This window comes from Manduca sexta, unplaced genomic scaffold (genome assembly GCF_014839805.1).
Source record: "Manduca sexta isolate Smith_Timp_Sample1 unplaced genomic scaffold, JHU_Msex_v1.0 HiC_scaffold_3517, whole genome shotgun sequence".
Lineage (NCBI taxonomy): Eukaryota > Metazoa > Arthropoda > Insecta > Lepidoptera > Sphingidae > Manduca > Manduca sexta.
In genome coordinates this window covers 1-12,749 of record NW_023594594.1, presented here as the reverse complement: position 1 = coordinate 12,749, position 12,749 = coordinate 1, and the positions used below count along the sequence as shown (strand labels likewise).

Below are 12,749 nucleotides of genomic sequence, written 5' to 3'. Positions count from 1 at the left end.
TTTGAGCTTAGCACGGCAGTATAGGGATATCATCAACCAGATAAGTAGGTACAAATTTCAATGTCTGGCAACGCGCATTTTATGAACTGAAGACACACATGAAAATAGAACCAATACCCAATCGCTTGCATAACTAAGTAAGCTGCCATTAGAACATTGGAAAGTTTTATAATAAAAAACATCGGGCAATGTTATCGAAAAGCACTTTGGTGATTTATTCTGTGATTGCGCATTTGCTAATATCCGAAGAAGTCGTTACTCATGACGAGCTTCATCTTTCCATTATTATAATATAATATTATAATTCTTTTGCTTCACCTTGTCGCATTGAGTTGTGAAACAAAAAGTACTAAATAATATTGTGTACCCATTTTGTGTTATAGTTCTGGCGAAATCCTAGAGATGGCACTAGCGCTACAACGGTTGACTGTTTGAGTCTGTCTGACGTTGAAACAACCCACGCTTTGTTTTGACATTAAAATACAAGCATCTGTCATCGAAGCGTTACCGTGTGAGCAAGAGGGCACGATGATTACAAGCGCATTAGAGTAGGATAGTCGCGCGGCGGCGCTGTAGCTTCCCGCCGTCCCCGTTCGACAGTTGCGCTCGGTTCGGTTTGCTGTGCGTAGTTGGAGTGAATTATTTTTGTTTTCATCTTCACTGGTTGTATTATATGTTAATTTTGATACAGAGTGGACTTGATAAATGTAAATTAGTGGCCTGGTGACGAAATAAAGTGTTCGCATGGATTGAGTGATCAACTATGTTACCTCCCACGGCCGGTCTCACTCAAGAACACCGCGACCGGACCGATATTATGGCTTTCCAACAGAGACGCGACGTGAGAGAACTCACACGAGAGATCATTCGAGACGCCCGCGTAGCGAACAGGCAGCAGTCAACATCCCCAGGAGGTGAGCCGGTCCAAATCAAAACGACGCCACGTTTCCGCCATTCTTGTCAAATTGACATAATACGTCAAGGTGACATTTATACGAAAACAATGCTGTTTTAGGACAAAATTACGATAAAATAATATGTGCCCCCATTATGAGCTTGCACAAGTCCTTTGGTAAAGAATTTAGGTCTGTTACGTCACCGTAGTGCGCGATCTCGTGAATAAAAATGGCGCCAAGCCGCCACATTGCTTATCATTAAGTGACCGTACGGTGTGTTTTTGGTCTATAGCCCGGTATATACCAATGACACGCGTTGCATTTTAATGACAATTTGACATGTGAATCTAAATATCGCATAATACGAGATGCATCAGCTGAAATGAGTGAAATAGGCACGTGCTCGAGTTATTGTTAGAATGTCGATTTGCTACGTAACGCTCCCCGCGTAACCCCGATCGATAAGCGGGACATTATCGCCAGGTTTTCTCATTAACCAAGTTGATCTTTGTTATTACTGCATCCGGAGAGATTCTTTCTTGTTGTTTGTTTTTGTTATTGAAATCCGGTTGACTTGTAAAATGTCTTGATGACAGTCATTTGACAGCGGTCAAGGAGCACACAAGATGGCCGCTGTTAAGTCAATGTTGGTGTTCAGTTGAATCACGCGCCACGCCGGGCGGCGCCACTTACGCTTTGTTGATATACATGGCTGTATGTTTATAATGTGCTACAAAGAGGTCATTATTGAACTTCCTAACTCCATTAATTTTACAGCTTTCATCATTCATGGAGTAGTCACTTTGAACCATAGGTCATAGGTTCAATCCATTCACTGAAATGAATATTTTTATTATAGGCAATATTCTTTTTATCAGTAATGTGAGCTCTGGTTTATTATGTGTGTCATTAGGTTTTTCATTATGTATATTATTAAGACATGCCCTATTCAATATCTACAAAATTTAGCTGAAACTAGTAAAGATACAGGTAACAGAGGTACCTAAACAAAATCAAGAAAGTCAGAAACAAAAACTAAGCCACAGGAAAAGTATAATTTATTCTATATACTAGTAGGAACTATACCTGTGATGCTCTTTACTCTATTGATCAGAACAGTTGTTGCAAACACTTAAAATTTAAAGTGATCACAATATATTTTCTTATATTATAGATACTCCTAAATAATCAAATATAAGTAAACCAGTTTTACTGAAGTTCTCTAATCCACAAACTTAATAAAATACGGATATGCAATCATTAAAACCAATATATCTCCTTGTTATCATACTTTGTAAAATTTTACTTTCACCCTGTTTGCTGTCTTTGAAATTATACCTTTAAATGTATTTTTCAACGAAACGAAATGTATAAAATAAAATACTTTATTGGTATAATTCCATGCTCTTTACTACCTGTAAGTTATAAATTTAAGCAAACAAAGTAAAATTAAATATAAATAATCATTTAAAATTGTTGTACAAATACCTTAAAACACCATTAAACTATTAAAACAATATATTACTGTTCTTTTAATTTATGGCAAATGTTATTGCTATCAACCTAAACATTTTTTTATCAAGAAAACAAAACAAAATTAATACTCATAATCTATTTCTAACATAGTCCCAATCCTAGATATTTGACTGGTGTCACAGGGCTCAAATTAATTTTTTCAAAGAAAAATGTACAATATTATCACATATACAAGCAAGATGTTACCAACCCCAAGTATTATATAGCATTAGACCCAAGGTTTTGGAACATTACTATTGTTAAATAATTTTATCGGAAACATGATTTGTTTGTTCATTGGTTTCCTCATTATCACTTGACTTCATAGTCAAAGAACCAAAGGTTAAAAGTTAATATGAACATCCTTTGCTTAATTAGTTCAACATCAGTTATTTATTAGAATACCATATTTACTTTCTTCTGCACTGTGGTAGAGATGATTACCTGCTGTTACTCCACTGCAATAGAACCATGATGTTAAGTTATTTAACATGATGTTTTCAAGTCTTCATAACTGAGGGGTTCCATAATGTTACTATGGGAAAGCAGATTATAAAGTTAAATAATAAATTCACTATTTTATAATTACAAAGCAAATTCTAAAATTGTTTATATTTTTCACATTATATTATTATGTCAAAAGTTGACGATATCTGAAGAGATGGACAGATGTTGCCAACAATTTCAGCTAGCCATGCTCATTGACTTGTGACGTCCGTCAGTCGTCACTTTATCGAATCCCCGCGGTTACGTAACGGGATCGCGTCGCGCCCGTCGGTTGCATTCCGTCGGAAATGTCACGGCTTGTCTGTCTTATCTTAGCTCCCTTGCAGGGCTGCCAATCCAATCTAGTTTGTTTTACAGCTATTGTTGCGCTTTTTGTAGTAGGGTTGTCACTGTTAACGAATCGGAACACCTTTTGTTGGTTTTGTAATCTCAATTTTACTATAACAAATACATTGCAAAGGGGGTACCACATACACAGAGGCATATAACCAGCTCACATATTATTCTGCAAGCTTATTATCAAGCGGTATTATCAAATAATGAGATGAGACTAAAGGATAACCATAATATCAATCATAAATTTTAGTTCCGAATAATGTCAGTTATTTTGACGTGCATAACAAGCACGTAACGCACCGCGTCGGGTTTAAGATAACAGAAATTGGCGTACAGAATACCATACCACGCAAATTTCACGAAAATAACGTAACTTGGCTGTGGTACTGGTTTGCGCTTGTCGTAGAGAATAAGGCCTCTGTTTCCCGCATGAAAGACTCGATTCGAAGTTCGATTGCGATGTGATCTGACAGAACAAAGTAAAGTGACAGCTTGTTTGTATCGTATGAGGAATGGGATTTTCGTAGGAAAGAGCCGTCCTCTCCCCTATCTAATTCATTAGGGTTCGCGGTTCTTTTATTTTTATGGGGGTGTTTGAGGACGGTGAAAATAATTTAATAGGTTCTTATTGTCCGTTTCTTGAATTAGCTATAAAATAGGCTCAATTATCAGTACTTCAGACAGAGAACAGATGCACTTTTTAACGATAATTCGCATTTTCATATCCGTAGTCAAATATTTAATCATCTTGTAGCTCAATAACACGTTAATTAGGAAGCAATGCAAATTTAGCGTCCACTCGTCACTGAACAATCAATGGAGTCTACGTAATGGTTGCACATTATGAGACTTTATCTCTGTCAGGACCTTGATCGAGGTGCGACCATTCCATATATTTACATTTTGATGACATTACCATTTATATGCAGACATGGAGTTGATTATCATCAATGTGTAGGCACGTAGTATATATTGTACCTGATCAAATAAGGACTACCATATATTTGGGTTGCACTGATAGTTATCATCTTGGGCATCCCGAGTTTCTTTAACACAAGTTGTCGGAGATTGGGGGGATCTGGGGGAGGCCCAGAGAGTTTGCTTCCAAGATAGCAGGACGTCTGCATTATACTTGCTGTCCGATCTCTGGTAGTCTTCGCCTTATCAAAAAAATTTTTATTAAATAGTTTAAATTAGTGACAACCCTATAGTCGTGATCGAGTGAACTAAACTCGGCGTACATCCTAGGGAGCTTTGTTGTCCGCCATCTTGTACCCTCGTTTGATCCTTACCATTTAAAACTGCAAGTTGATCTCGTTGAATACGTATTGACCCTTGTCCCATTTGGTAATGGAAGTGCGGAAACGTATATTTGTAACTAACATTACGCAACAGATTTTATTCATCTATTATTCGATATAAAATGCCTAACCCCCTTATTCATAGACGTTATTTATCTACGGACGGAGCATTGCTGTGATAATAAGGTTTTTTCTCAGCTTTGTTTATCTGACAGCCAACTAGATTCAAGTTGTATCTCAATATTAGCCAATCACAACGGCCCCATGTTTACGCACTGCGAAGGCTGCCGTGCCGTGAGCACTGAGAAACAGACTTGTTATCACATCAATGCTCCGTCCTTAGATAAATAACGTCTATGCATAAGGCGGTAAGAGTCAGTGTGCACCATAGCCAGTTAAAACTGATATTGCCAGAGAAATATGAACTTTGTCGAACTGAACCGATTTTTGTCAGGCAGTGGTAATACCTCTGTCGAGTTTGCTCACTCGTATTATATGTTTCAACTGAAACAGCTACAACGTAACTGTCTACGTAAGCTACATACAGCGTAAAACAAGCACTCTGCAACAATTAATCATCTTAAATAATTTTGGCCATGGCTGTCATTCTCAACGGAGATCAGCCAGGTACGCAGGAATAGTGCACAGGTGTGTGCGCAATACACAAATGGACTCTCTATTCCTTCACGTTCATAGTCTGGTGAGACGGCAATCCGACATGACCAGAGAAAGATGAGGCGCAGGATCAACGGCTTTACGTGCTTTCCGAAATCTTACTGAATCCGAAATGCGACCGAGTAATTTTTAAGATGGAAAATCCCACTCACAATTATTTTTGGCCGGACCTGGAATTCGAACCCAGGACCTCGGAGGCGGCAGTCTTACTCGCACCGATTACGCATTATAACCACGCCACCGAGGCAGTCGAAAGCGCTTGCCTACAACAATTATATAAAATAGAGAAAAATAACGAGAAACGAACCTGCAACTCCTCGGCTACACGCTTATTACTTCATGAATGAGATTACAAATCACACAAGGGAGCGACAAAGTAACATTCAGGATTTGTAAACTCTTATCTTTTAATCAAACTTTTCAAATATAGACACACGACAAACAAACCGCGATAACTTTACTGAAACTTATTGGTCTATTTTAGGTCAACAAACTTTTGGAATCGTTTGATAAAAATAATGTACGGTTTGATTTGAATTTTTTTATTTCTAACCTTTCAAGCGAACATGTGGGTCCTGTATTTAATCGTAATGCACCATCTAGTATAAATACCTATAATAGTTACCTACCTATGCTTTTTTACGATCTCATGCCATTGATTTTCCCAAAAACGAATTTTACATGATCACATAACAGTATCAAAAATACACAAGACCAAAAGCTAATTTCAAAAGATATAATATATATTTTTAGTACGAGTCCAATGTCCATTTCCTCTGTTTACCTGTTCACATAGAATATTCTGAGTACAAAGCCCATTGCGTCGTAAGTCGTAAGCGTAATGTTTCAATAATGACATTTGATTCGATTTGTTAGTTTCGACACAATTTGATGCGCTTTGCATGCGAACTGATGGGATAGAGTATGTATTTGTAGCATAAAAACTTGATTATACCTACACAGTAACTAACAGGAACATTTTGATTTATCTAAGGAGCCATGGCGCTGAGATTGGAGTCCTTGTTATTCCAAAAACAAAACTAGAATATATTTTTGAATGTATGTTTTGGTTGGTAACTATTTACGCGTGGACTTGTGCCTTTTGTGCCCCGAGGGTAAAACGGAATAAGTTAAGGTTCACTACACGGGTAGTGCGAAGATCCAAGAACATTGGGTGATAGATCTGTACCTTCGTAGGAATGAGGCCACCTATACATTCATAGTAAAGTCTATTCTATAGCTATGCAGTGAATCGTAAGCGAGGTATAGACAGACTTATCACTTCAATTTAATGACATACAAAACAAATAATATTTAGTGTTTTATTATCAGAATCAGTAGTCTACGTACAGGTCACTGCCAAGGCTCAATTTCAATAATGAATTGACAAGTCACGTAAATAAGTACCTAATGTAAAAACGACTAGGATATATGAAATATGGCGATCGTTCTGAATATACGTAAAAGACCTCTTAACTTAAGTTTCCATAACCTATATTTTTATCACGCGAAAATTAAAATTGTCGAACATCCCAGCAGTAGCTAAGCCCGATTTCTACCGGCTTCCCTTTTAGGTTTATTTATGTTAGTCTTAGTTTTTGTCTTCTGCTAAATTGACAGCGATATGTCAACTAAGGCAATTATTTTTTGCTTCTTGTTATCTTTTGAAAAAGTCACTTCACCACTGCATCTCCCCTTTATACAAATTCATCTACATATAGCGATGATTACAAATAAGAATTTATAGCTGTAACATGATATATTTGGGCCATAACGCCGGCACACGTTCCGAGTTCCGACCCGAAGAACAATGCAAGTGATTAACAGTGCCACGGGGTGTCGTGTCATGACGTTCTTTGTCTTCACTATTTACTGCATGTACGCTTACAGCGAGAGAAATGTAAACGATAAGACAAAAATATTGTGATGCAAAATATCTTTAAAAAATGAATAAAAATAAAGAAGCTTTAACGCGCGCAACCTCGTTTTAGAACAGACAAGAAAACACAAATTACAAAAATCCTAATACCTGACATAATCTAAAATACCGGAAATATAGCATAGTTGGCATTGCAAGGCTTCAAGCGTAGTAAATCTTTCCTGTTACAACATCACTGATCCATAGTCCCATCTGTACCACGTCAGCGCAATCTAATTAGAAAAGAAAATAGTGCCGATAAAATTGCCTATGTTTTAATCCGAAAAATGGCCTATTTTAGTGCCAAATTTCATCTAAATCCATTCAGCGGTTACTGTGTTTACTTCTAACAAATGGACAAATGTCCAAAAATATTTTTAAGAGATTAGCGTTTATAATACTATAATATATTAATAAGATTAGTATGATCATTTTATAATCGCAAACGCAATGCTGATTTTTGGACGACTCTACGGCGTCATATTGCTTAAATTTTTCTTTTAGCCATATTAAACCTTATTTGTTTTATTATTCAGAAAGTTTACCAGCTGGCTTGCAAGGACGTTTAAACCAATACTTACCGTTAAGTTTTACATTTGCGTTTCCTGATTATAAACATTATTATAATTAAGGTTAATTGCCTCTTTAGTTTATTTAGTTTCCTGCGTTGCTATGAAGGGAAGTGGGCAATTCATGTTAACTTCCCTCCATAATTCTGTTGTAACTCCAGTACGGGTCATACAGTTTAGTCTTCCCACAGATTACTACACGGTACTACTCAGGGACATAAATCTAAACCCAAACGTTTTCCCGACATACCGCTTCTTTTAATAAATGATTTGGATCGTTATATTCATCGCGAAAATGGACCAATACTCTTAAAATGTTCCCAAACGCGACTCGTAAGTCGATGACGTTTAATTTTGATGTTTGTGATTGATTGAAACCAATCAGGTGTCAAACTCGCAATCAACCCTCAGAACAATGTCAAACCCAATAAAACGACAGGAAGTCGTTGTGTTTTTGTTTCCAATTCTAAGAATAGTTCGTTATTCTCTTAACATGGAAAGTTATTTATATTTATTTTATTTTGATTTGTTTATGATCGGAATCGAAGAATTTGAGATCGTATATTAAAAACGACGGTAAGTTGTGGTAACTGTAACTTGGCTGTAGGCTGTATAATCTCGTAATATTCTTTAAAAAATAACTCTTAATATGCAGAGGTTAATACAAATAGGGCTATGTAATAAAATTTTATGATTATTAAATAAAGATTATTTGCAAAATCAATCTATCGAGTCTATCCGGTCGTTAATCAAACTGATTTACTTTTTTTTTTATGAAAGCAATTTGTCCATAAATTGTATCACAAAGCATTGGAAGTCACATAAATTTTATCCTTCCAAACTTGTACGGAAATGCGATTTATACCTATAATTTTATTATGTTTTAATAATATCTTTCTCTCTTTATAACTAAAATCTAATTGAGATACCTGTTTTGGTCTAAGAGCAATAGCCGAAACGAGCTCTTATATGTTGAGCTTTTGGGCAATTAAATTGGGTTAATTGGAGGGAATCTAGGTGAGAACATTCAACAGCTGTGAAACATCAGTTTAAATGTTAGACCATTACTCACTAGTATCCAAAATAAAAAATAGATAAAAGGCGAAAGCACTTGCGAATTTGCGTAACACTTACGTCCGAAGTGCAATGTAACAGTGAGGTAAGGGGTGCGAGCGTCCTTGCGCAGCGTCCCCCCCCCCCTCTACCCTCCCGGCCGTTCACCCGGATCGATCGCCGCGTACTTCCGCGTCTTAGCTAAAGCTACATGCACACTTACTCTGGCGGGCTGGTAGACTCGAATTGTTTGACCACGAACTAGGGTAGCTAAGTTCAGAATTGGCAAATTAGTTTCATTGAATTATAATTAATTTTTATGGTCGCCTTATCGTACGTATTTATTACATATATAGTTTTTCCTTCCAAAGCGCAGTGCGGGATTTGGATATGTAATGCAAGGTAGTGAATTCGATTCCCACACCGAAATAAATATTTTTGGATTCGCAAATATTATTTATAGCAATGAGTATTATAGGACAGTTGCTTATCGTGGCTCTGCTCTCTATATACAAGACTAATGATCATTGTTAATAATAATCAATCCGCGAATGCAGGAATTTGTCGTAAAAATATACAAGAACATCGCGATAATGAAGTGTAAAAATCTGTAAATCAAACACGCACTACAGATAACTGAGTCGACAAATAACATGCCAACGCAAGCGTTAAACGTTACGCAGTCCTCGGCCGGGAGTAAACACGCGCGACCCGGTTCCGCCGAGACGGCTCATGTTTTATACATTTTTTAACCAATGTGGATCTTGTGACGGATGCGGTTGGAACTGTTTTTGTATGACGCGTATTTTTAATCGTTCCCGACTAATGATTGATGTTCATTTGATGGTAAACGTCACCAACTAGTCTTAAGTAGAGATATGAATACGAATTTTGGAGTGATCGTCTTAACGTTTCGATGTTAACTCACATATGCAGTCTTACTTATAAAAATTTCGCAAAGCTATACTTAGTTACAACACAAATTTATTCGATCAGCTGTAAGTCAAAACCCGCCATCTTGCCTCTTAATAAGGTTTGAACCAGGAAACCGGTGATGTTTTTGACAGCTATTTAAGCAATTCTTAACCACCTCTTAACGCTAAAACAAGTTTATAAGAAAGATCACTGATGATGTCCAATGTCGATATTTATATTTAAAGTAACTCTGTCTGTCTGTAACGCCTTTAAAGCTGAACTCTTGAACAGATTACTGCGATATTTGGTATGGAAATAGTTTGAGACCGTCGGAAGGTCCCTGGTTCTTTCCCAGGAAAGTACATTGCGGGGTTTTTTTCCTAGGAAACTATTTCACGTGGACGTGGTGACGCTGTTGATGCTTTTTAGGTATATAACCCCAAAACATACTTTTCGTTCCGTTTCCCCTATATATATATTTACGTACCTCAAAAGACCCTGATATTAGGTAGCCTGATCGTAAAAACTAAACCAAAGTCACTACAATATGTGGAAAAATATAGCTCCAGTCTTATTTAACGGGTAGTGCGCCAGGTAGAAAACTATTCACCTGGATAGCTACCACCGTACACGATACAGGATGTGCAATAGTTGCTTAAGTACGACTGGCGTTTTAACATCAGCCTGTGTATCCAGTTTCAAAGACGCCAACGTTATTGTGTCGATTGGTGAGATGCAATCTTCTCGTCAATAGAGCTTCTATCTAGACCCCACTCAGCACCAGGTGCAGTAGAATAATTTTGCCGTGGCTAAAAAAAACGAGTACAAGTGATCCATACCTTCCTGTTGAAATTTATTTTATGGTTATTAAAATGTTATCAGGAATGATGGTGGCTGTGATAATTATCTATGTTAAGAAATATAAAGGTGAATCAATCGAAGAGCCTGTTTTATTGCCGTCCATATTCTAACAGTTCCATTCTAACCTATCATAACATTGTCCACAGCACGCAACCGTTTCCCATCAACATCATCGACGGACGACAATGAGAGCGGCACGGACGGCGAGGCGGACAGGTCGCGGCGCGCGAGCCTGGTCCACGGCATGCCGCCCTCGCAGCCGCCGGGACACATCGTCACCATCCGCAAGCGGCGCGGCAACCTGCCCAAACACTCGGTCAAGATACTCAAACGGTGGCTGTACGATCATAGGTACAACGCGTACCCGAGCGACGCCGAGAAGGTTACACTCAGTCAGGAAGCGAATTTGACTGTCTTGCAGGTAAAATTACTGTTGATTTTACTTTTATTGGCCGTTAGGTTTGCATACAAACATTTTGATTATTAGGTGAGATGAAATTATTATCAAATGTGAAAATATCTGACAATAAGAAATGTAGTGTTTGTGTCAGTCCATCCGTTCAATCCAATCAGTTGCTGTAAAACCGCTAAAACTAAAAGATCTTTATCAGTTCTTAACGTTTGGCAGTTGCTATTTATTAGTTTAATATTTATTATGTTTTCTCTAATTTACATTTTGCACAAGCATGCTATATCAATTTGTCCCATATAAACAGGTATGCAACTGGTTCATAAACGCGCGCCGGCGCATCCTGCCGGAGATGATCCGCCGCGAGGGTCACGACCCGCTGCACTACACGATCTCGCGCCGCGGCCGCAAGCAGCCCGGCGGCGCCTCCTCCAGCGCTTCCAACTCGGGCGTCGTCGTCGCTTCCTGGGACGGCGTTGAGGTAAACACATTGTTTTTATACACAAATAACCTGACCAGAAAATAAAAGACCTCGCCATGCTATGGTAAAATACAGAATTATGTCTTGGACTGACAACTTTAACCCTAAAACGAAGCACAAGCTACCTAAGCAGGTTTTTTATTTCCTGCTCAGGCAGCTATTTCTTAAGAATACTTAACTTTCTAAGCCGTTATGTTTCCCAAAAATGTTAATCCTTTAAAATCTTAGCGTAAGGGATATTTGCGACTTTTGAGAGTTTCTTCGTTGGATTAATATCAGAAAATCAGACATAGTACATGTGTACTTAATGCTTCATACTAACCAGGGAACACTGCGACCCACAACATGTTGAGCAACGTTGTACATTCGCACATTTTATTCAAATTTCAATATACATATAACTAACACAATAATATTAATGGTTGCGACATAAATGTGTAAAATAAATACCTGCGTGGGTGCGAATTATCTCGTCCCACGAGTACAGGAGTGGCACCGGTCGATGCAGGTTCACGAGCCGATATTTTTAACAACAGGATATGCCACTTATAATATTGCTAATATTGTGTTTCTATGATTTTTGTAATAGATTAGGTTTGCGTGTACCATGAATCATTTGTATCTACGATTAGCAGGTTAATTGATGTGCTACCGGTTCAATATACGATCCCGATTGCTTTTTTCGATCTATCTCTCAAAATGAACCAAGAACTATTTTTTTGACATGCGTACAATTGACTTATTTTGATTGTTTCTTTCTCGGAATCGGATTGAAGATTTGAGATTGGGATCATAGATTGTGAGTCTCTCAAAACTTTGTTCTGGTTGGTTCATTTTTGCAATGGATCGCAGTATCTTCATATGTAAATTGAAAGTTACAGTGTTGCAAGTATAAAAATATTGAAATCACCCGTGTCTTTACTGACTCGTACTGAGACGGTAGCGAAAAAATAGGTCCCTAATTTGTAATTTAAGTTAATTTATTACGGATTTCTGTCAACTAAATGCAATGAATACATTGGTAATATAGCGAAATACAATACGGTAAAAGTAACATCTTCATACCTTGACGGTAGATTAGATCCAGATTACGGTGCATCTACCTCAATTACTATACATGGAGACACCGATGGATCTCATTAAGCAATTAAAAAGTTTTAAGGCCTTATTCAATACAAGTACACTACTATTCCCATTGCTTTAGCCATCTTAAAATTCTGTGATAACCTTACAGCCCACACAGGTGGCACTTTTGCGATGATGTAAATAACTTATCGTTCGCACAATAACTTTGAGACGTCCTTCACCTCGCC

The 12,749-nt window shown here is 37.6% G+C and overlaps 1 protein-coding gene across 1 annotated transcript; it reads left to right on the top strand.

Moving 5' to 3' along the window:
• Positions 1-723: 723 nt before the first annotated feature.
• Positions 724-11,447, top strand: LOC119193012 (homeobox protein TGIF1-like; the record flags this gene model as incomplete). Its single annotated transcript, XM_037446721.1, has 3 exons — positions 724-914; positions 10,693-10,967; positions 11,263-11,447. Coding segments are annotated over exons 1-3 (611 nt in total), but the record flags the coding sequence as incomplete, so codon positions are not given.
• Between the last annotated feature and the right edge of the window lie 1,302 nt (positions 11,448-12,749).